The 22,438-nt window shown below is 51.6% G+C and overlaps 9 protein-coding genes across 9 annotated transcripts; 5 read left to right on the top strand and 4 right to left on the bottom strand.

The window, feature by feature from the left end:
• Positions 1-581: 581 nt before the first annotated feature.
• Positions 582-1,429, bottom strand: ASPBRDRAFT_41668 (uncharacterized protein). Its single transcript, XM_067624623.1, has 4 exons — positions 954-1,429; positions 854-886; positions 758-803; positions 582-689 (listed from the first exon to the last, which is right to left on the bottom strand). The coding sequence occupies exons 1-4, from the start codon at positions 1,071-1,073 to the stop codon at positions 673-675; spliced, it is 216 nt and encodes a 71-aa protein (XP_067481153.1). The 5' UTR covers positions 1,074-1,429; the 3' UTR covers positions 582-672.
• A 937-nt stretch (positions 1,430-2,366) lies between these two features.
• ASPBRDRAFT_122771 (putative SIR2 family histone deacetylase (Hst4)) lies at positions 2,367-4,285 on the top strand (the record flags this gene model as incomplete). The annotated part of the gene is made up of 2 exons (XM_067617543.1): positions 2,367-2,802; positions 2,895-4,285. The coding sequence occupies 2 exons, from the start codon at positions 2,367-2,369 to the stop codon at positions 4,283-4,285; spliced, it is 1,827 nt and encodes a 608-aa protein (XP_067481152.1).
• Positions 4,286-4,801: 516 nt separating this feature from the next.
• On the bottom strand, positions 4,802-5,908 carry cbfA (putative CBF/NF-Y family transcription factor; the record flags this gene model as incomplete). The annotated part of the gene is made up of 3 exons (XM_067622606.1): positions 4,802-5,366; positions 5,463-5,596; positions 5,696-5,908. 3 exons carry the CDS (start codon positions 5,906-5,908, stop codon positions 4,802-4,804), a joined length of 912 nt encoding a protein of 303 aa, XP_067481151.1.
• A 787-nt stretch (positions 5,909-6,695) lies between these two features.
• On the bottom strand, positions 6,696-8,436 carry ASPBRDRAFT_29069 (putative GTP binding protein; the record flags this gene model as incomplete). The annotated part of the gene is made up of 3 exons (XM_067622605.1): positions 6,696-8,210; positions 8,276-8,370; positions 8,424-8,436. 3 exons carry the CDS (start codon positions 8,434-8,436, stop codon positions 6,696-6,698), a joined length of 1,623 nt encoding a protein of 540 aa, XP_067481150.1.
• A 204-nt stretch (positions 8,437-8,640) lies between these two features.
• Positions 8,641-10,261, top strand: ASPBRDRAFT_41662 (HAD family hydrolase). The gene is made up of 4 exons (XM_067624621.1): positions 8,641-8,977; positions 9,040-9,061; positions 9,125-9,234; positions 9,380-10,261. Exons 1-4 carry the CDS (start codon positions 8,878-8,880, stop codon positions 9,859-9,861), a joined length of 714 nt encoding a protein of 237 aa, XP_067481149.1. The 5' UTR covers positions 8,641-8,877; the 3' UTR covers positions 9,862-10,261.
• Positions 10,262-13,957: 3,696 nt separating this feature from the next.
• ASPBRDRAFT_41659 (uncharacterized protein) lies at positions 13,958-14,977 on the top strand. Its single transcript, XM_067624620.1, has one exon. The coding sequence runs from the start codon at positions 14,344-14,346 to the stop codon at positions 14,587-14,589; it is 246 nt and encodes an 81-aa protein (XP_067481148.1). The 5' UTR covers positions 13,958-14,343; the 3' UTR covers positions 14,590-14,977.
• Positions 14,978-15,066: 89 nt separating this feature from the next.
• Positions 15,067-15,632, top strand: ASPBRDRAFT_41658 (uncharacterized protein). The gene has a single exon (XM_067624618.1). It carries the CDS (start codon positions 15,105-15,107, stop codon positions 15,381-15,383), a length of 279 nt encoding a protein of 92 aa, XP_067481147.1. The 5' UTR covers positions 15,067-15,104; the 3' UTR covers positions 15,384-15,632.
• A 994-nt stretch (positions 15,633-16,626) lies between these two features.
• ASPBRDRAFT_206067 (uncharacterized protein) lies at positions 16,627-17,145 on the bottom strand (the record flags this gene model as incomplete). The annotated part of the gene is made up of 1 exon (XM_067621764.1): positions 16,627-17,145. The coding sequence occupies exon 1, from the start codon at positions 16,942-16,944 to the stop codon at positions 16,627-16,629; it is 318 nt and encodes a 105-aa protein (XP_067481146.1). The 5' UTR covers positions 16,945-17,145.
• A 2,880-nt stretch (positions 17,146-20,025) lies between these two features.
• On the top strand, positions 20,026-22,210 carry ASPBRDRAFT_194800 (uncharacterized protein; the record flags this gene model as incomplete). The annotated part of the gene is made up of 2 exons (XM_067620792.1): positions 20,026-20,355; positions 20,417-22,210. 2 exons carry the CDS (start codon positions 20,026-20,028, stop codon positions 22,208-22,210), a joined length of 2,124 nt encoding a protein of 707 aa, XP_067481145.1.
• Between the last annotated feature and the right edge of the window lie 228 nt (positions 22,211-22,438).

Here is a 22,438-nt window from a genome sequence, read left to right as displayed (position 1 = left end):
ATAGTTCCGTGAGCTGAGAACTTCCGGAAGTAATAGTTGTGGAATCAGCCATCACGGGCAGATACAGAAGGCCATACTGCGTCATTATTTAAGTAATACATATGAGCTATCTAATGCTATTCCCGCCCCTAGATTCGTGGGCTAAAAGACATGTCATCCGACTAAATGGCTATTGTGTCTTTCGAGATGGAGAAGACCGTTTAAAGAGCGGGGCTCAACCCGTCTCACTTATCGAATCACCCACCTCCCCGCAAACAACATCCGATCATCGCGGATAGATGATATACTGACTACTGAGAACCAAGCCGATATTATAGCACGCTCTTCGATAGCAGGTACTTTTTCTGGATCGCCGTCATAGTGCAATCTCACATAGTCACAGGATGAGCGGCTGATCGGACAGAGAAGAACACGAGGCCCGGCAGATGATGCGGGAGAACATAACCGATCTCGACACATTCAGAGAGCTAGGTCTGATCAGCAAATACGGTCAAACAGTTAATAGCATCTTCATATCAAGTTCGGTCTCCAGCTCACTCTCCAGCTCGCAGAGAACACAGCTTAACAGTAAGACAGGTGCGGGGAACGAAAGTCCGTGGAAGATCCGGCACCCTGGAAAACCGGATCATGCCAGTTCTTGCTAGAACAGCACCGCACTTTCCGACAAATGCCTCAAGCATATTTGGCTGGTAGTTTTCATTCGATACCCCGCGCTGGTCCATCCTTGAGTAATGCCGTGTTCGGTTCCATCACACAGACAAAACATAAATCTCACTGCGATGGCAAAGGCAGTGGTCAAACCAGTATGAGTCCAAGATTGATACCATAGCAATATCACTGATTCTACTGGCAGATGGTCAGCCACAAAAGGAGATGACGGGGATACGTAAGGTATCCTTGTGACCCTGGTTGTTGATTATGGCATTAACGCTCAGCCTTCCCAACAATCGTAGCGGTTGACGGGACGGATCCGGAATGATGGTCGGAGATTGGCTAGCGCGAATGACGGTCGCGATGTTAAACACTGGATGTCTGCAGCCCAGCAGGCTCGGGCTATGATCGGGATTGTTCATGAGATAAAGCGGAATATCGACATCTATAATCAATCCGATAACTCTCCAATGCGTGGGAAGGCATCGAGATGATTGCCTCGCACGGGCAAGTATATGTTTGGGCTGTGGTTGGCCGGAGAATTGAGTGAAGCTTCCACAGCCAATGGAAGAAGCTCCCAGGCCGACAGCCCCCTTTAGCGCGGTACGGGATCGGTAACGAGATTGGCAGCACAAAACCGAATTTGCAGGAGAGAAGAGACGAGGTTAACACTCAATGCACCCAAGGGCCAGCCCCCACGGAGCGTGTCCATACGCGGTTGATACGGAAAATTCCCAATAGTCACTGCAACCCCGTAACAATGTAACTGGCAATCAGTGGGTGTTGGTAGTAAGTTACTAGCAGCATAGTAGCATGTCCCAACTAGTTAGTAGCAAGTTCAAGTGTAGTAGTAGAGCAATATCATCATTCCCACCGGCATTCAGTTCAACTTGATCAACACGCGATCAAATCTACCCCTCTTGCTTCCAGACACATTCTTCTGAGCATACCTTTTCGTTGCCCGAGTTTGCGTTTGCTGCAGGACATCCCTCTCTCTGTGTGCCTCAAACAACCCCCCAATTTCCCCATTAGCCCTCTTTGATGCAGAGCCTTCATCGACTCTTCCCGAGCGATACCCGTGGGTCAAAATAAACACACTGCAAGCGAGAGGATCTGACCGGCCTGCCGTCGAACTTGCTGCAACACTTCCCAAGCAAAGCAGTCAGTCCGTTCCATTCTAGTCGTGCTGGTCTGCTGGTAGCCCTTTTCTCGCGCTCTCCCTCTTTCAGTCTTCAGGATCGATCCGTTTTCCACTTGACCTCACCACTTGCTGTCCTCGACCCAGACTTGCGCTGTCCCAGTCACGGGGCGGTTCCTCCTGTGCTGCCCATTCCCTCTCTTCTTCATCTGTCTCCATTGTCTTCTTCTCGTTCTTCTTCTTCTTCCTCTTCTTCCACCCAACTCCCTTCTCGCTACCTCCGCCCCGAAGTCAGGGAGCCAGACGTGAACGACAGGGGAAACAAAGAAGCAATATCTGTCCGGAGTTATCCCCCTTACCGTCATTCCCACTTGTCAATTGATGTTTTCCGTTTCTTTTCGGGTCCTCCATGGTTTTCTTTCGGGACGATATCTAGCTTTGATCCCCCCCAGCTTTCCGTGAACAGCGAGCTCTTCCTGAGTCTTTTCTCTCTCCCACCCTCGAATTCAATTTTTCTCCCCCCGAATCTCTTTGTGCTCGCTGTTTGCCTCGTCACCGCGACGGCCTGACGACCTAAATGGCGCCCCGTCGTACTGCCACCACTACGTCTACCACTACCACGACTACCAACTCCTCCACCACCAACTCCTCCCGCTCGTCCCCAAAAAGCCTCCTGGCGTCATTAGGCATGGACGATGACTCAGATTGCTCTAGTCTAAGCTCAGCGCCGGCATCTCCTCTCGCACCGCCTGGTTTCTATCCGTCGCCGCCCCCGTCGCAGGACGCGGATGAGCCTAGCGCCGCCCGCAGCCAAGACGACTTGCCGCCCGCCAGGAAGAAGCGTCGGGTCGCCGCCCCCAAAGAACGCCGAACCCAGCATCTCGACCTGTCGGCCACCGCCGGCCTGTCCTACACTGAGCAGCAGTCGCAAATTGACTATCTCGTCAAAACCCTCCAGCGTCATCGCAAAATCGTCGTCATTGCCGGTGCGGGTATCTCCACCTCCGCAGGAAGTATGCTTTCCCACCCCCCACTCCTGCCCTGTCACCACCACACGACTGTCGGTCCCGACCTCTTTTCCCTCGTATTTTCTAATCCATCATAGTTCCTGATTTCCGCTCCACCGATGGTCTCTTCAAGACCTTGCAGAAGAAACATAACCTCAAAGCATCGGGCAAGCTCTTGTTCGATGCAGCCGTCTACCAGGATGAGACGTTGACCGCCTCCTTCCAGGACATGGTACGGTCGCTGTCCGAGGAAGCAGCCAAGACCTCTCCCACAGCTTTCCACCACATGCTGGCACGACTGGGTCAGGAGAACCGTCTGACTCGTCTTTACACACAAAACATTGATGGCATTGAGACATCTATGCCTCCGTTGGCCACGCAGATTCCGTTGAACGTCAAAGCACCCTGGCCACGCACCATCCAGTTGCACGGCAGTCTTGACAAGATGGTCTGCCAGAAATGTCGGCATCTGAGTGACTTCGATGCTGGCTTATTTGACCGTCCGGATGCTCCCGAATGCCCGGAGTGCTGTCGTAACAATCAGTTCCGTATCGAAACCGGCCAACGTAGCCATGGTATCGGCAAGATGAGACCCCGCATTGTCCTCTATAACGAACACAACCCGGACGAGGAGGCCATCACCTCCGTCATGAATGCAGACATCCGTTCCCGCCCGGATGCTCTGATTGTGGTCGGCACTAGTCTGAAGATTCCCGGCGTGCGTCGCCTGGTAAAGAGCCTTTGCTCAGTCATCCGGAGTCGTCGTAATGGAGTGACCATGTGGATCAACAACGAGTATCCCACCGGCAAGGAGTTTGAGGATTGCTGGGATCTGATGGTCAAGGGCGATTGTGAAGAAGTTGCGCGACTGGCCAATCTCAAACGGTGGGATGCGCAGGACGACGTGTTCGATGAGTGCAATTCTTCGGAAGTGGAACGAGTGAAGAAAGAACAAGGCGAGGTGTCTGTTGTTGTCACCCCCAGCAAGAAACGGCCCACCCCGACTGGCTTCCTTACACCATCGTCGAGTTATGAGGATGAATCCAAACCATTGGCGAAGAAAGGTCGCCCCAACCCCGCCAGCAACGGACGGAGCATCACAGACGTGCTGCAGGCGGCCAAGACGGACGGGCCAAAGAAGGCGGCTCCGAAGAAAGCGGCTCCAAAGAAGGCTGCGCCTAAAGGACGACCAAAGAAGGCCGAACCAGCGAAGAACTCCAAGATCAACAATTTCGGAAGGGTCACCAAGGCTCAGAAAGCGGCCACAACTGACAAGTCGACCAAGCTGGACAAGGACGACACTAAAGCGATGCACCCGTTGGCTCCGGGCGCTGCTCGCAACAACGGACCGAATCAGACGTTCCCCAAATTGGTGGGCAAGGGTGCGTCCACTCCTCCACCAAGTGGCCGGTGGCGACAGCCCGAGACCATTTCTCCTGACTCTATTCCTCGAGGGATGAATCTCTTGCTGAACGAGCCGACCGCATGACTCAGCTCGGGTCTGCGTCAGCGCATCTTCCCGTCTTCATTTCTTCTTTTTCTTCTCCTTTACTATTACTTTACTTTCAAGACCTTCCTGGGGAGTCTTTTCAAATTCAGTTAATGGCGATACCAATGATAGACTATGGGACATGGCGTTTGGGTGGGATAATGAAGATATCAATTGGGCCTCACTTCCTCACTGCTTCAAGCAGCGGCTGCATAGCCGACTGGAACCCATTTGGTACTCTTCAGGTTTGTGGCGTCAACTGCACCAATGATTGTACAACATAAGCAAGCCCTTATGGGCGTTGAGTGCGGAGTTCAAGGAGTCCCCACGTGGTGAATATAATGAACAAGTGGTTGTGATGAAGTTGAATTGGGTATCAACACATTGTACATTTGGATATGGAGTAGAAGTGATATCATGCAACAATCCATTTCGTTGCCGCATAACCATCAGCCGTAGACAAAGAGACAAAAGACATACCATACCATACACACATAATCATCATGGGAATGCAATCTAACCCAACCCCAAATCCCCTCGCAGCTGACTCCCAGGTCCATCCTCATCCTCACTGTCAGAGTCATCCCCCTCAACATCCGGATTCGTCGGTCGTTTAGCCCGGTCCAAATCCTCAACCCGATCAATATCATCATCCTCGTCATCCTTATGCTCTTCTTCTTCATCCTCGTCCTCTTCTTCCTCTTCCTCCTCTTCCTCCTCTTCATCTTCATGTTCCTGCTCCTGCTCCTGCTCCTCCTGAGTCTCATCCCCATCCCCTTCCTCTACCTCTTCTTCTCCACCAGCACCATTCTTCTTCTCCTCCGCCCGCTTCACCCTCTTCACCCCTCTATCCTCTTCCTCCTCAGCATCACCACCCTTCCCCTCCGCAGCAGCACCAGCAGCACCAGAAGCAGCAGTAGTACTATCCCCCTTCTTCGCCCTCCTCTTCCCAGCCTTCAACTCCGTAAATGCCTCCAACTCCTGCTCCAACCGTGTCCGGAACCCATCGAACTCTAGTTCCGAGATGGCGCTGAAGACGTCCGACGGTGCGACGGTTCGTTTGAGAGTTGCTTCATTTGCACTAGACACCCCCCCTCCAAGTCAGTATATATCCTTCCAACAGTGGAGACAATGACTTCAAGAGATCAAATATGAATGGGAAAAAAAGGAGGCATACTGCGACGACAAATACGACACAAACACCGTCGCGGCCTTCTGAATCGCCAATACCGCATCCTTCTGTATGGAAGTATTCGGGGGAAGAACGGATTTCGCCAATCGGAGAGTGAGGGAGCGAGGGAGGAGGTAGTCCTATTTCCATCCCCAATAAAATTGCATATTAGTTCATGTGTGTTCGTATTGTATATGATATACTTGGTAGTATGTAGTAGGTGGCAAATGCATGCATACCTCAATACTCACACCCCCCTCTGCCCGCGCCTTGAGTTGCTGTTCTGTCGCTTCGACCATTTCGCCTGTTGATTCGGGGAGCTGGACGATATCTGAGGGGGCTTGCGAGTGTAGTTGTGGTATTTGGGATTGGGATTGGGGTTGTTCTGCTGGGTGTGCCTCGCCGGACGAGTCGTCGCCGGGGGTGTTGCTGCTGGTTGATTTTCGGGGCATTTTCTTTCCCTTTTTGCTTTTCTGGTTTCTTGTTCTTTGGTGTTGTCAATTGTCTGTTTGTGAATAAGAGTGAATTTTTCGTGGGGTATAAGTGGTGAAATGGTGTGGTTCGTAGAACGTTCCTCTTTTTTCCTTGGTTTGAGGGTGTGCAGAATTGAAATGAAATGATGTGACGCGACGGACGCGGAGGCAGCGGCGCGTGTGGATCTGATTGATTATCGCTTCGGGTGGGTGGTGATAAGGTTTCTTCAGGTCGTATGCATACACTACTAGCAGTTTGTATGTTGGCTATGTAGTATGGTGGGATTTTGGTGATCCTTGTGTGTTTCAAGTTGTTGATACTTTTATTTTCGGTTTTTGTTATACTATGAGTACTCCTACGATTAGTATTTGTGATGGTGGGAGTAAGGTGTTGATTGTGCTGGGGTGAGTATAATAAAGTATATATTTTGGTCTGGGTAGTACTGCAGGTTAAGTTCACGCGCCATCATGTATTGGAACTGGGGTGAAGTAAGTACTCACCTAGTAGTACTCTATGAATACTATTCGAGTAGAATTATAGTAACATCTGACTTAGTACACTATCATCTAGTATACATTTGATCGAAATCATATAGAATCACCATTGCATTACTATATGCATCATTAATCCAGAGCACCGTTTCCAGACTACATCATCATCTACAAGTCAAGCAATACATGATTGTTCCGCTCGGTATATGTTCATAGCAATTGACACTATCTACCTTTTAAGAACCATAACGCCTGGTATCCATGAGAAAAACATCTATTCGACCATCTCATCATCAGCTCCATTGCCCCACAAGCCCTCAATCTTGAACTCTGCCGCCCACTCCGTCACAATCTGCTTCGTATCCACGCCTTCGGCCGGCGTCGTAGCGCCCTCTGCCGTAGTCACCACCGGCAGCACAGGGGCGTTAACCCAGCCCTGGATGCGTCCATCACGCCAGTCGTTGATCACCGTCATGGCGGCGGCCTCAATGTTGGGCACACCACCCTTGCCCAGACGACCACGCTTGCGGGCCACGTGGACCAGGAAGTCGTGCGTCTGGTCGCCACCGGTCGGGATGAGCGGCGGGATGTTGTAGAGTTGCAGCAGCTTGGAGATGAGGTCCTCCGACGTCGACAAGCGCTTGAGCAGCAACGACACGGCGGGAACAGGGTCCTCGATCTGCTTGGGGGGAACCGCGTTCAGGAGGATGAGACGCGCGTGCTCCTCCTGCTTCTTCTTCTTCTTGCTGGCCTTGTCGCTCGAGTTGGGGAAGACAATACCGGGAGAGTCGATCAACTTGAGCTTGCTGTCCAGCTTCACGGACCGCAGGCTGGTGGTCACACCGGCCTCAGCGCCCGTGGGGCAAGCGTTGCTGGATCCCTTGTTGAGACGGGCCGTCAGGGCGTTGATGACGGAGGACTTGCCGACGTTGGGATAGCCGATCACACCGACGGAGATGGAGCGCTTCATCTGCTTGTTGTGCGCGTACGACTTGAGGGCGCGGAAGAGCGTCTCGGAGGTGCCCTTGACGGTCAGCTGCTTGTGGTCGAAGCTGTGGGCGTTGCCCGTGCCGTTGGAGGCCTTCAGAGGGAGCGTGGGGAAGTAGCGGCGCAGATAGATCAGCCAGTCCTTCAGAACCGGAGGAGGAACCAGATCGATCTTGTTGAGGATCAGAATCAATCGCTTGTTGCCTCCGTCGGCGGACATGATCTCGCGCTCCACCTCCTTGGACCGAGTGCCTTCGGGATCACGAGCGTCCAAAACGTACAACACCACATCGGCGTTGTCGACAACCTGCTTGAAGACCTTGTCAAAGGCCCGTCGCGAGCTCTCCTTCGAGGTGTTCTGGGAAACCAAGGAAGGGGCAGAGACGTCCAGAGTGGCACCGCCTTCTTCGTCCTGGTCCATCTCATCCATATCCTCGTCGTCGGAGTCGTCCTCATCCATTTCATCATCGTCGGAGTCGTCGTTCTCCTCGTACTCTGCAGCTCTGGCACGGGCGGAAGCAAGCAGCGCCGCCATGGGGTTGGAGGAGTCACCGACATCCTCGTCCATATCGTCGTCGATCAGATCGTCCTCATCAATCATGACATTGGCCTCAGCAGAGTCTTCTTCAGCTCCACCCTCCTTCTGAGCCTGCCGACGAGCGCGGGCCTCATCGCGAATGCGCTGTTGTTCCTCCGCCTTCAAGCGTCTCTTCTCTTCGATCTCGTGGAGGATCTTGTCCTTGTGCGGGAAGAGGTTGGGAATACCGGGGTCCTTCTTGATCTTGGAGCGCCACTCGGGGTTCTATAAGCACCATTAGTATGACCACAATTGAAATGAGAATGTGCACGGCAAAGGAGCGGCAGTACCTTCTTTGCAAGCTTTCTCTGCTTGCGTTGCTTGGCCGCGGAGGCCTTTTCAATTTTGTGTCGTAGGCGGACGGGAACCCGCTTTGAGTTTTTGCCTGGAGGGAGAGTTAGCAGGAGGGCAGTGATGATACCAATGCAGCGAACATACCTAGCTTGACCATCTTGCCTGATATCCCCTAGTCCGTCACTGAGCAAAAAGGCGATCCAAAGCACAGGGACTCACTCTGATCCGCCCGAACAATTTTGTGCCGCCAAGAAGATTTCGGCGGCAACGCGCTAAGATAACCGGCACAATGAATCGCCGATCTCCGGTAATACCGGCATACTTTCTTACTACGGAGTACAGACTATGGATATCCGGCGCTGCCATTCGTTCCTTTCGACTCTCTCTCACGACTTACCAACTCATTCACTCCTCCAGCCTGAGAGCCCACCTTTCTGCTTGTCCCTCTTGTCGCTCCTTTTGCTGACTGGTTGTGCTGACTGTGTCCACTCCTTACATCTACTTGTTGACCTCTTTTGAGTCGTTCTCATTCCTTCTTCCCCCTCCCCACCTTGAGCTGGCCCTGGATTTTTCGTGTCCTACAAACCCCGCCGTTATCATGTCTAAACCATCGGGCTCCTTTTCTGCCCCCCCGCAAGTCCACACTTTTGACGGATTACTCTCCGACTTTGACGGTACCATCGTCGACTCAACCGATGGTCAGTCCCCTCCTTCTCATGCACCCCTCCTCGGTAAACATGCACTGACATCTGATCTCTAGCTATTGTGAAACACTGGCACAAGTTCGTCTCCACCACTTCCCCCCCGTGTAACCAAACGCCACTCGTCCTAATCATCACTTGCAGAATCGGTGCAGAGTTGGGCGTTGACCCCAAGACCATTTTGGCCACTTCCCACGGCCGCCGAAGCATCGACACGATCCAGTTGTACGACCCGAAGAAGGCCAATTGGGAGTGTAAGTGAAACCAAATCTTTCTGGACACACATTCAACCTGCAGTTCGATTGAGAAACCTCCAATCTGAAACCTCACACTCCTCCTTATCGTCCATATACCACAACAGCAGACCGCAGACTGACCAGTTGCTTTCCCAACCGATAGATGTCAGCTACATCGAAGGTCGCATCCCGAAGGAATACGGATCGGACGCGGTCGAGATTCCCGGGGCGCGGTATTTGATGTCAGCGTTGGACGACGCCGGCGCTCGCTGGGGCGTGGTAACCTCTGGAACGCGTGCGCTGGTGGACGGCTGGCTGGGCGTGTTGAACCTCGCCCACCCCAAGGTCTTGGTGGTGGCGGAAGATGTCGAGCTGGGCAAGCCTGACCCCCGGTGCTATCTGCTTGGTCGGACGCGCCTGGGTCTGGAGCATTCCTCGTCTCTGGTAGTTCTGGAGGATGCGCCGTCGGGCATCAGGGCTGGTAAGGCGGCCGGGTTCAAGGTCATTGCGCTCACGACGACCCACTCGCTTGCACAGCTCCAGGAAGCCGGTGCGGACTGGATCGTCGAGGATCTGAGAAGCATCAGCATCAAGGGCGTGGTCGATGGCCAGGTGCAGCTGGAAATCCGGAACGCCTTCCAATAAAGGGGATTCTATTCTAACTTGGAACTTTTCAAGGTGAAAGTTTCTGGAAACCCGACGAAAGTTTGGATCCATCTTTTTACCTTTTGGAATTTTCTTTCCTTTGGATCTATCCATGCTCTTCTTTTCCCCCTTCTTTTTTCCCTTCTTGATTTTTCTTATTGACATTTAGCCTGATTCTGATCCCTTCATTGTGTGCGGGTCACAGTATCGGGGTGTCCAAGTCTACGAAATTCTTAGACAGACAGACAGACAGATAGAAACCTCGATTGTACATAGACAGATACCTACTTGATCTACTTGACTGACCTTGGGGTATAGTCAAGTTACCCATTAGATAGACCAGCGAAGAACCGTTTTACCCAATTTACTTAGTATGTATCCATCAACCCACACAATGCACCAGCAATGCAAATGCAACTAGTAGAACGGAGTACAGAGTACATCATGTAAACTAACTACCCCAAATATGACACCTCTCATCATTCACCTTCTTCACCAGATCGATCAGATCAACCCCCCTCTTCCTCATCCCCAACATTTTCACACTTCACTAGTCACCGTTCCATTCCATTCCATTCCATCCTTTCTTTTTACCTTGCATACCACTAGCTACCTACCCTCCCTTGACTAACTATCTCCACATATGACCGACCCAGCGCAGGAAGCCCCTCTCAAAACCTGGAGTTGGAAATCACAACGGTAGGGTTTTGGTTGGTGGGTTGTGATACTAGATCGATAGAAATTTGGTAACTATCGGTCTGAGATGAGTTTAGTTTTAGTTAACTTAACTAACTAATTGTGTACTTCTATTTATTTACTCGTGTAGTAGTACTGCTTTGGAGATGGGTATCAATGATTGGATAGACGATATTGGGAAAGATGTTGTGTGCTGTAGTATTTATACTCTTATTCTACTTGGAGATATGGAATGTGTATGTGTGTGAGGGAAGTGGGCTTTGCTATTTAGCTAAGTTTCTTACGAGGGTAAGTGAGTAACCAACTAAATATCAAGATAAATGGATTTTGATGATGTCATAAGTAGTGAGGGATTGAAGGGGAGCTTTGATGGCATTGATGTTTATACGGCTGTTGGTCTTTGGTCTTTAGAGTATGTATCTGGCTACCAGTATACCAGTGTAAGTACTCCGTAGGAGGTAGTAATATTAGAGATTATCTAACTATCTAGTTGTCGAATACTTAGCTAATACTACTACTAAGTAAATATGAGTAGGCATCTATATTTCCCACTACAGGTCGGGATATGTAAGTAGCATAATGACAATGAGAGTCGTATGTTGTCTCACACCGGCACTCTTAAACAGGATTCCGTGCCGTGTTGACTGCCTCTGATGTGGTGGAGTATCCTCTTGCTCGCCATACCCTTACCTTAACTCTAGATAGAGTACTGAGCTTGTCGTCTGTCTTGTGCAACATGGAGCTCAGTGCTGCTGCTGCTGCTTGTCTGCAGGTCGGTACATAGTACTTGGCGTAGCGCCAATGTCCCATTCCCAAAGAGAAGAGAAGCTCATGTACCCCGTAAGTAAGCAGGATACTCTCCGTGCGTCTGTCTGTCTGTCTGTCTGTCCCCTAGGGAGACATGACAGACTAGTGAGTAGCTTCGTAGATAAGTTAGTAAGTAGTAAGTGCCGGAGGGAAAGAAGCCGTACCTACAGTAAGCACAGTGCAGACAGACCCTCTAAAAAGAAAAAGAGAGTGAAGCTCCATGCTAGATATTTAGCTAGCGGTGAAGCAGCAGCACCAGCAGATCATTGAGTTCGGCTTTGCTTTTTGGTAAGTAGGTACTAAGCAAGACTAGGTAGACTAACTAAACTAAGGACCCGAAAGTAGGAAGTGGCGAGAGAGAGCTTCAGCTCACCTCAGATCAGCTCTCCGATGGAGAAACACTCCGGGGAGTACTCCGTATGGAGCACCCCCAGCCAGCCCTTCTTTTGACGAGCGAATAATAGACTGGCTACTACTGCGAGTACCAAGTATACTGTATGTATGTAGGTCGGTGACAACAGCCCTAGGAAAAGACCAGACAACCAGTGCATTCCTACACCGGCGAAAGTAAACTTAGCTCAAGACCGCTTCTCTGGGTTCACTCTCGCCCTGTCGTGACAGATCTCATCCGCTGAGACATTTTCGGAAAGCCGAGCGCAATATATCAGAAGATTAAGTTAAACGGCTGCGCGCGGTGGGTTGGTGGTCACCGACCTGGCTTGCTCTCACCGACAAGTTTCAAGTGTTTTCTTCCCCCAGAACCGATTGGGATTGCTGAAAGCAGAAGATCTGTCCCTTCTGGATTTCTGTTTCCTTTTTTTTTTTTTTTACTTCCGGGAGTCTGGGACCCGACGGAGGAATAGGTAACTAGGCAGACAGGCCAGTAGTACCTGAGTAGGTAACGCGAAGTGGCCATAGCAGAGCTGGGACTTAACTATTGCATAGTGGCTGCTGCAGTGGTTATACTTAGGAACCTCCGAACAATACGACTGCACCTAAGTTTCCTGAGAATACGTAGGTGGCCGAAACACACGGTCCAGAAGATGATCCGAGAGAGAGAAAAAATGAGTGTGAGAGGATGAGACGTGGCGAAACAACGCGAAACAAACCGATTGTGCCAAAAGGACGGAAACCCCCCTATGTGCATACATCCTGTACAGTAGTAGGGGCCACCCAGCGGCGGCCGCCCGTTCGGAGGACACGAGCCAGCAGCACAATTGCAGATTCCAGGGGGAAGGGAACGAAAAAGAAAACTCGCAATAGTGGCGGGAATCGGTTGCACATCGCAGACCCGAAGAGGATCGCCTCGTTGAGAGAAGGGGGCGATCAGGTTCTGGAAAAGAGACGGGTCGACTTGACGACGACGAACTTCGATCGGCGCGATCCCTGCTGCTTTGGCGCCGGAGATCGAGTTGAGCTCGTCCGTGGCCCAGCGAGGTGCATCTGGCCCAGTCCCCCTCCCTCAAGCTGCGTCTGACGCCCTATGCAAGGGATGAAGTAGGCCCTCCGGGAGTGTGTGCTGTGATGGAGATGGTGGAGTCACATCTTTTCTTCTTTTCTTCTTTCTTCTGATTTTACCTTTTTCCCCCTTCTTGCCCTTTTGGTTAGACAGAGTGAGTCCTTGGTTTGGGGGTGCTTCTGGGTATTACACTGTAACACTAGTCAATGAGAAGCAGACGATGTGGTTATCAGAGGGCGTGAGGAAAAGGGAAGTGGATCAGCCAGCCAATTGAAGCCCACTCGTGACGAGAATCGTTCACCGTTGCTGCAGCTCAGGCAACAACGATGTGATCTCTTGTACAGCGAACCCAACTCGTCACACCCCGTCAGCCCTGGTTCGAGTCTGGGAAACCTGGAACACGATGACTGAGTCGTCAGGGAAGTTAGCCGCCCTGAGCGTTGAGCACGGTGGCACAATCACCGAGTTAAACAAGATTAGGATAGAGAATAGGCAGGCAGATCGAAGCGCCGTGTGGCGGCTTCACTGAGAGCCTGTCGATCGAAGAGGCTAGCTATTGTGATGGCATGACAAATCGCGGTGAAGCATCATAGGTTCTGTCCACCCAGAGGCAGTCATCCTGATTCAAGTTTGCAAGTTCTGGTTCTGACAGTCCCGCTATTCGGAGAACGCCTAAGGACAGGCCGGTGATAACGAACTAGTTAGTTAGCAGATGAAGATCCCCTAAAGGCCTGAGGCCCTCACTAGTCCAGGTGATCTACATGTGGCTGACGCTCGAGAACGCACCGCCACAGATTCAGCTCTGTGGCGTCGAGTGTCGCAGCTGAACGTCGCGTTCAGCACGGCGTGGCCGGAGTAAGCTAGTTAGCGATGAGGCAGAAGGGCACTACTACGGAGGAGGCAAAAGAAAAGCCATGGTAATCGACGCCCAGGTAGGTCCACAGATCCACATATGCATGGCCATGCTGGGTTCCAATCGCACTGAGCTCGAGCCAGTGTATGGAAATTTGGAGTAGGCGATAACTAGTTACCAGCCCATCTGACTCCCTCCCCCTGTGAGTGATGATACGATTGATCATGGCGGGTGGTGATTGACACACACTAGACAGCATCCTGGCCAAATGTGACAAGCGGAGGGTAGATGCCATGGAATGATCAGACCCAGGGGGATGGGCAGATGGAGTTTCGGATTGTATGTAAGCAGGGAAGTTTTTCCTTACGGACAGGCGACCGGCCGTCAATAGGGGAGGATCCCCCAGTGCCAAGTCAACCTTATACCCAGACAGGGGATCCCATGCTATTGCGGATCGGGGCCCCGGTCCAGCAGCTCGACTCCCACTGGCCAGCCTGATCAGCATCTAAGCATACTTCAGGTTAGGATAGTCAGTGAGGCTTCCAGTTTCAGGGGAGGATTGGGGACCGGGGGGTTCATCACTGACTTCCACTTTGAGAGTATACTACCATCTCATCCACACCCACCCATTCACCCATCCACTCAGGTATCACAGACCATCATTCCCATGCACCGAGGATCATCGGGGATTTTTCCTTTGCTTTTTCTCCCTCTTCTTTTCCTTTCATTCGTTTCCTTCCCTTGTATTTGCTTGTTCTCCCTTCCCAGGGTCCAATATTTGAGACCTCTATCATTCGGGCGACAACGGCCCTCTTTGAGATCCAATGGGCCTATGAGGATCGCTGTGGAAGCGATCCGTGCGGGTGGTGGTGGAAGTGGTGGTGGATCCTCACAGGGAGCCAACTCAGGCTAGGCAGATAGTCAGATCCTCATTCTTGTTTTGAGAGAAAAGATCCATGATGCACGCCTAGGACTGTTCTAGGACTGTTCTCAAAGCTCTGAGACGTGAGTCCACGCCGGGACACGCCTGTGCTGATTGGTCTGAGCTTGGTTTGAGGGGTTGTCAGGTTACGCGACATGAACCCATCTGTTGCAGGGTCATTGCTGTTGAGTGGATAGCTGTGGCAACTGGCAAGGTGTTCCCAGTATGCTGTGCTTAAGCTGCGTTTTAAGGTGTTGCATACATACACGTGAACCCGAGAGACCCGGGGCGTTTTCGTGGTTGGTTGGATACGGAATCCCGGTTACCCTGGCACCTCTTGGATGGAGTAGACTACTTGCTAACTGGTTGCGGGCCGCCTTCAATCATGAGTGAACTCCATATTTCGTAAGTCAGCATCGACGGCTCAGTATAATTACTCCGTGTGCGGAGTGCGTCGACGACTCGACCGTAGATAGTATGTACTTTAGCACCGCCCGAAACTCGGTATGGGAAATACCCCATTGTTTTGGCCCCTCTCCCGCGCCTCCTTGGTTCCACTTGGGCCTCAGATAACTACTACTAAGTACTACGGAGTAAGTACTCCTCCCACTATCATCTTACTTCGTATCATTCCCCACGGGATGGAGTCAGGTGATACTTCTCTGGAACACACTGTGTGTCGTAGTCAGGCTATGGGTCCCGCCAGGCTGGAGTCCTCTTTGAGAGGCATCATCCCTGTCCAGCATCATCGGCCGACTGTCGACGGATTTAGGCCAGGTGCATGAAGGTAGCGAGAAAGAAGGAAGGAAATAGACTCACAGACGAACCAAAGAATTTTTATCCATGCATGCGTGCATGCATATGTATTTCGGCTCAACAGTTCTCGTTGCCCATTGAGACCTGTGGGAAGCGCATATGATAGCGTCAGACCAGATCCCCCCCTAACATGACATTAATGACCCCCGGTCCTTCTGCTGCTGCATGAGAGCAGATTGCAGATCACGGCTGCGTCATCTCGTGACTTTAGGGGCGAGCGAGTGTCTGTGACCACAATCATGATTAGCGCCGATTATGGCCTGGTTTGACAGAAGCCAGAAATGAAAACGGACGAATGGCGGATTTCGCAGAAAGTTCTCACGCGTGTAGGGCGCTCAGAGTGGGGAGAGAGGAGGGAGGAGGGGGGGGGGGGGGGGGGAGTGGGAAGGCGAGTCCTAGTTAGTATCGTCGGATCCCGAGAGCATTGGAAGAAAAAGGAAATGTGAGAGATGTCCGACAATCGACAGATCCCTGAGGCGGATCGACGAGGATCTGTCGACTATTGGTTTTGGTGGGTCTTTGGCTGAGCTGCTGCCACGCTTTTGCAGGCGCGGTCTGTTCGCTCATCCTCTCTCTCTCTCTTTTCACACCTATTCCGATGTTCTTTCTTTTTTTGTGTTCTCTTCGATTTTAATTTATCATTTTAATTTTCTTGTTGAAGGAAAGAAATAACCAACGAATGAAAAGAAAACAAAAATAACAAAAACACCTACTGGCGAATCGCAAGTGTCTAAATCCCAAGGACCTTGCGGGAAAAGCATGACAGGCATTTTTGCAGAGATCCGTGCCAATTGAATTACTGGTACGGTGTCCATTCATACGGGAATTAAAGGCCAGTGCATCTGGTACGTCTGGTATGGGGTCCATTATGGGGAGGGAAGGATTTGGGAAAGGAGAAGTCAAGGCATACAGAGTAAACTGACTGACGGACTGACTGAGTGTCTGACTTTCCTTTCGGCTGGCCGGAGCTCCTTCCCCGCTTCACCTCTCTTTGTTCTGGCACACTCTGAAGAGTAAAGTACCAATTGTGATGGTCAGATGCGCTAATTGCCAGTCTGTGGGGGGTTGGTTCGATAAGAGGGCCTCTAGGAGTAGGGAGTCAGTACTTGATCACGTCATGATCATGAACCCCAGTTCTGTTGGATGTGCCATGCTACAACTGCGTGGATTCTCCCCTTATCGCACTGGCGGGCACTGGGGGCCACTGGAGAATCACGAAGCCGTCCCGTGGGAGTGGTGAAGAGTCGTTGGAACCGTCGGGTAAGAAGAACGGACTATCAATCGGAAGCTGGGGATCTTCGGACCGCTGGCGCTAACCGGATCCAGAATATGTACGGTGAATCTTAATCCGCTGGTCGGCGTCCACAACTCCGAACGGCCATTGGATGCTCTTCCTTGAGTTCCTCCCCATCCAGCACCCCGTGATCGCAGACTGGCCCAGTAGGATGTGGCATGAGATCCCCCGGCCTGCCACCAGAAGTGTGAGACATGGATGGCCCAGTGGGCGGTGGGCTCAGCGATCCATCTCATGGCTCCCTTTCTCACGCCGCCTTTCAAACGAACAAGCCCCACTGATGGCGTGGTCCCCGACCGCCGTGATCGGGGGGGTTTGGGGGCATGGGTGAAGAAGGAGAGATTCTAGCGCAAGCTTTCCTCAATTGGGAAAGACGTGATGTTGCAGAGCTTAGATACTCCGTCCGCGTGGGAGAACCCGCTCTCTTGGGCCCCTACCCCCCAAGTAAAAAAAAAAATACTAAATCAAAAAGAAAGAGATGTGAACAGCAACTTACTATTGCCGACGGCGTGTCTTGGAGGCCACGCTCGGGGCCATTGAGTTGCCCGGATCTGCCCAAAGGAACCTTCCCCCTGGGAAGAGCTAAAATCGGCTTTGGATGCTTTGGTGGCGCTAATGCAGGAACTGATGAAAGTCCGTAGGAGCAGGGACCGGGTTCAACTCAACTCACAGCTTTTTCCCAGCTATGTTCGGAATCATGGTTCACGGTGGGAAAAGTATGTGAGACTGTCAACCAAGTTGTCACTGGAGCTTAATTGCTGCCGTTTAAACCATAGGTGGGAAATAGCAAGCGCTGGCATTTGAACATAAACGACGAAGGCTTTGTGCGGAAGAGAGGGGGGTGGCTTACCCGCTTCTACCAATGGGGTCTTGTCTCTTGACTACTTACTCTTCTTACTTTTACTTACTAAGAATTGTGGTCCCTCAGGCCACCCTTGGTACATACGGTGGACCAAAACTTTGATAATGATTGCCGAGCATTGTTTAAGGAGTATACATACCTCCTAAGTGAGTGATAAAATTATGATTGTGCAGGTCAAAGCTGCAGCAGGAGGAAAAGAAACGCAACGGAAAGATGACCATCACAGTAGAATTGTGAGGAGAAAAGCAGAAGAACGGAAATGGAAAAACTAAAATAAATTAAATCGAACAAAAAAATGGGGTAAATCGAGGTGACGAAATTGTTTCCACCGTCTAGCATTGACGAACGTAAAAAGCGAACTTTTGGACTTTGCAGCAGTACCACCGTGACGGGTCTGACGATAATAAGGGAAAAAAGCAATTGAGCTCACTCTGAGGTACAGCATGCGTTGCGGACCCGTCGGACCTAGTTACATATGATTCTATGAAGTACATCCAGGCATGTCCTTCTCACACGCCAGACGAGAGGGAGAAACAGTCACCGCCGCCACCGCACTACTTTTAGTTTTTGGAGTAAGCGCGCGCGCCTCTTAGTTACCCTCCTCTCATTGCTTGTGGAAGGCGGCGGAACGGACTGAAGTGATGATCCTGGTTGGATCTGTCTGGATACAACTGAAGATAAGGTGTGGCATAAATCTAGTAGTACCAAGCTAAAACTTCGTATATTCCTTTGAGATATCAATGACATCTATCTACTCTATCAACCTCCCTTCCCCCCCCGTCATGTTTCCAAGACCACTAGCCACACAGTATTTCAGTTTGTGGTTTTTTTTAGGGTCAGTTACGTAGTTAGTGAGCTTCCCAAGATAGTAGTACGTACTCAAGAGTCCGCCGAGTGTGTGAGAGCCCAGGCCGCCACCCCCTAGAACCGCTCGGGCGGAAGCACCAGGAAATCCACTCCGTTCGGCCAATATTTTTGGGTGGTCGATGCCTTGGGTGTTTAATACCGTACCTGGTAACAGTTTTGTTCCCCGAGACGGGCCTAGTCCTAAAATGGTAGGTACCTGCTAGTTTGAGTAGTATGTTTTCTGCCGCTAGCTCTCTGGCGACGAAGGGGAATAAAGAGTGAATTGGTGACGAGGGCCTTGATTTCTGCAGAGGGGAAAAAGAGGAGAAAGGGAAAAAGAAACTAATAATGAAAAAGAAAAGAGAATAGAGACAAGCATAAAAGTGACAGTCTAGAGGAACAACCCGAAAGAGCCAATCCGAAAGATGCTGTAGCCGACAGGCCCAAGGAGGGAAGAGAATTGTGTTCACACGAAAGCCCGAAGCGCTGCGGGACACGGGGAGTTCGCTCAAACTGACGGTACGGAGCAAATACAGCCCTGATACCAGAAGTGTCCAGGCCAAATCCTCCTCCAGCCAGTTCCGGGCGGCGATCACCAATCAGCGCAGCCCCCTCCACACCTTCTTGCCGGGCAGGCTGCCGCCGCCAATCTCTCCCCATCCAGCATTCAGCCAATGGGCGTGCGGCCAGCACCACCCACTCCCTCCCCCCGAAATCCAGTCCCTCCAAACCCTCTCCTCACACTTGCTGCTGCTGCTGTTGCTGCTGCTGTTAGTTTACTCTTCCTGACGGACTGACTGTCAATCCTTTCTGGGTCCTCTCGTTTTTTTGGTTTTTTCCTTTTTTTTCCCTTTTGTCCTTTTTCCTTTTCTTTCTCACTCACACTCACTCTCTGCCTACTCTCTTTCCTCTCTCTCGATTCTCTCCTTCACCTCCTACTCTCCTTTTCCATTTTCGTCACTCCCTCTACTATTTCCCTTTTAAAAATTCATTCGCTTTTTTAATTAATTCTGAATTTCTTAATTCTTAATTTATTTTTATTTTCTTGCTTTTTCCCTGTCAGCTTAGTCCAACTCAGTCCTTCTTTTTCCCTTTCTGTGCTGTCCTATTCGGCCTTGTCCTCATCGGACTTATACCTTCCTTGATCCCCTCCTCTCTCTCTCTTTTAATTACTCTCTATCTCTCTTCTCTAGATTCACCCTCTCATACTCTCTCATTACTACATCAGATTTCCTTTTTAACCTCCACTTGGCTGCAAGTATACACCCCAGACAGCTTGCCCGCCAACTTCAGTCCCGTCATTCCCTACCACCCGCCGCCGCCGCCCTCCTCCCTTTCCTCTCCCTCCTGCTTCAAGTCCTTATCTTCCCGCCTTCCCCTCCTCCTGGCTTGTCGGAGTCCAGCTATATATCTCTCTGTGATTCAACCGTTCAATGGTATAGAGTTGCCTCGTCACAGCTGCGGCTTGTTGGCAGCAACTGGTCCTGTACCCTGAATACCTTCACACCTCGTCTCACCTCACCTCAACATTCACCGACGATTCCTATACTCTTCCTTCTACCTTTCTCTCTCTCTATATATAATATCCTGATTCTCCGATTCTCACAACATGAATTACCTTCACCACCCCTACGCATTCCCCGGCCATGCCGCCGTCCCCATGGAGCAGCCGGTTGCCTTCGACCCAACGATGGCCCATCCATCCATGATGCATCCAATGGATGGCTACCTCTACCCTCACCCACCTTTTGATATGGTCGACTTCTACCACCAACCAATCATGGACTACGAAGAATATGCAGAGAACCTCTCTCGCCCAAGGTTGACGAAGGAACAAGTGGAGACCTTGGAGGCCCAATTTCAGGCGCACCCGAAACCCAGCAGCAACGTCAAGCGTCAATTGGCGGCCCAGACCAATCTGAGCCTGCCACGGGTTGCTGTAAGTTCTACACTGGCTCGCGAAGACTACTTGGTTTACAGTCCACTAACGGTATATGCAGAACTGGTTCCAGAATCGGCGAGCAAAGGCCAAGCAACAAAAGAGACAAGAGGAGTTCGAGAAGATGCAAAAGGCCAAGGCAGAGGCCGAAGAAGCCGCTCGAGGCAAGTCGGAGTCCACGGAGAGCTCAGACTCGAAGGAGGACACCAAAGACTCGAAAGATGAGACCGATAAAGATACCCCCAAACAATCAGTGGAGAACACCGCCGAGCGGACGAAAACGCCGGCTCCTTCGTCCTCGCGGCCTAAGCACCAGAAGACCAGAAGCGAGTCGGCACGGGAAGCTACTTTTGCTTCTCTGCAACGAGCTTTGAATGCTGCTGTTGCTGCCCGTGACCGGTATGGCCAGGACGGCGAAAACAGCCAATCCCCCAGCATGGATGGATCAGTGTCGCCGACCACCACCTTCTCCAACAACCGGTGCGGCAGCCACGATAGCAGCAGACATGGACAGAGTGACCTCAGCACTTCCTTCTCCCAGAATGCTATCTCGTGGACCTCGTCACAAAGTTCTCAGGGTGCTCTTGGATATGTGACGTCGGGAGAGTCGCTGACTATGCCCGGTCTGGACGGCACTCAACATGATAACGCTGGCCACGACTCGATGCAGAACGTACAGTTCCACCCCTCGCAGAATGAGGATTGGTCCCACCAGCTTCAGACGTCCAAGTCCCTTTCTGGCTACCGTTCGGCCAGCGATGCTGAGGTTTCCTACAATGCCGTGCAGTACCCTCTGCAACAAGATCTGTCGTTGCCCCGGCGAGGCTCTTCTGACGAGCTGGCCGACACATTGGAAGGAATTGGCATCAACACACATTCCAACTCGCCGCTTGTAAATGAAGGCGATCGTTCATCCTGGAAGGAACCCAGCAAGGAACTTGACCTTGCGGCCCGGAGGAAGCGCCCAAGGCCTGCTGCTATTGGCACCTCCAGGTCGACCTCCATGTTGACGGGATCGTCCACCATGTCACCCTCCACAAGGCTCCCGAGTTACAGCACCGGCCATAGCGTGAGGCAGTCCAAGTCTGCACAGGGGTTGAATTCCCGATATGCAGGTGTCAGAAAGGCGTCTGCAGCTCAGCGATCACCTCTCAACCTGTCTACTTTTGCAGAGGCCGGGGCTTTGGGCTCCAAGGCTGACATGTCGTCTATGCTACAACCCGCGGTTACGACAGGGGGGTTGGCACCACCAACACCCTTGACGCCGGAAGATCTGCATCATCTGCTCCCGACCACTCCCAGCGATGGGGGCTACTGCCTCTCGGCGCAACCATCCAGCCAATTGTTCCCTACCACACAGCCGATGCAGATCAACATTGCATCACCTCCCGCGACGCCCTTGGCTGTGGATGTTCTGTCTTCCTACCCATACCATGGTGTTGCTCCTCCGATGTCTGCCCCTGCCCATTACACGTCATTTGCCGATTACGCCTCCTGCGAGGCTCCCCTGACGGGCAGAAGCTGGACTGATGCCACGTCAATGCCTTCGCCCGAAGCATCTTTCCAGAGCCCCTGCCACCTTCCACAGGCGGATCTGACAACGATGTCGTATGAGCAGGCAATGGAACAGGGACCTGATCATGTACCTGTTACAGGGTCTCCCTCCCTCGTGTACCCCACGAGTGACGTCGATATGCCGACGTCGGCTGCTTTTTGTGGGGATTCGAAGCAAACCGAGTTCCACATCTACGAGTTTCCGGAGCAGCAGGAAGCTCACCGATTTGTTGCACAGCAGCTTCCGTCGCAGAAGCCGAAAGCCTATACCTTCAACAATCAAACCCCGAATGACTTTTGAGCCCCACTCCGGACCAGCCAAACCCATCTATTTTGTGCACGTACCATTCCTTTCGCCAGTCAAATGTTCCTTGGTGGGCTTGTAATATAACTTCCCTCTACCTTCTTCTCGAGTCCCGGCTTTTCGACCGTGGTCTCTAATATCCAGAGTGGACCTCTGCTCTTCTTTGGCATTTCAGTGTTGCTTCATGTGGGACTCCGATATATATCCCTGGGCTTGTGTTCTCAT

This window comes from Aspergillus brasiliensis, assembly GCF_001889945.1.
Source record: "Aspergillus brasiliensis CBS 101740 unplaced genomic scaffold ASPBRscaffold_4, whole genome shotgun sequence".
In the NCBI taxonomy this organism is placed as follows: Eukaryota; Fungi; Ascomycota; class Eurotiomycetes; order Eurotiales; family Aspergillaceae; genus Aspergillus; species Aspergillus brasiliensis.
The sequence above is the reverse complement of the archived record's forward strand: the minus strand, read 5'-3'. Positions and strand labels throughout refer to the sequence as shown.

Excerpts from the sequence above, each read along its gene's own strand:
- ASPBRDRAFT_41658 (XM_067624618.1), top strand. The coding sequence starts at position 15,105 with ATGGGAAATACCCCATTGTTTTGGCCCCTCTCCCGCGCCTCCTTGGTT.
- ASPBRDRAFT_41659 (XM_067624620.1), top strand. The coding sequence starts at position 14,344 with ATGCACCGAGGATCATCGGGGATTTTTCCTTTGCTTTTTCTCCCTCTT.
- ASPBRDRAFT_41668 (XM_067624623.1), bottom strand. The coding sequence starts at position 1,073 with ATGAACAATCCCGATCATAGCCCGAGCCTGCTGGGCTGCAGACATCCA. Across the intron at positions 887-953 it reads CGGATCCGTCCCGTCAACCG|GTATCCCCGTCATCTCCTTT; the intron begins CTACGATTGTTG and ends AGGATACCTTAC. Across the intron at positions 804-853 it reads CTCCTTTTGTGGCTGACCAT|TGGTTTGACCACTGCCTTTG; the intron begins CTGCCAGTAGAA and ends TTGGACTCATAC.
- ASPBRDRAFT_41662 (XM_067624621.1), top strand. The coding sequence starts at position 8,878 with ATGTCTAAACCATCGGGCTCCTTTTCTGCCCCCCCGCAAGTCCACACT. Across the intron at positions 8,978-9,039 it reads CATCGTCGACTCAACCGATG|CTATTGTGAAACACTGGCAC; the intron begins GTCAGTCCCCTC and ends TCTGATCTCTAG. Across the intron at positions 9,235-9,379 it reads GAAGAAGGCCAATTGGGAGT|ATGTCAGCTACATCGAAGGT; the intron begins GTAAGTGAAACC and ends CCCAACCGATAG.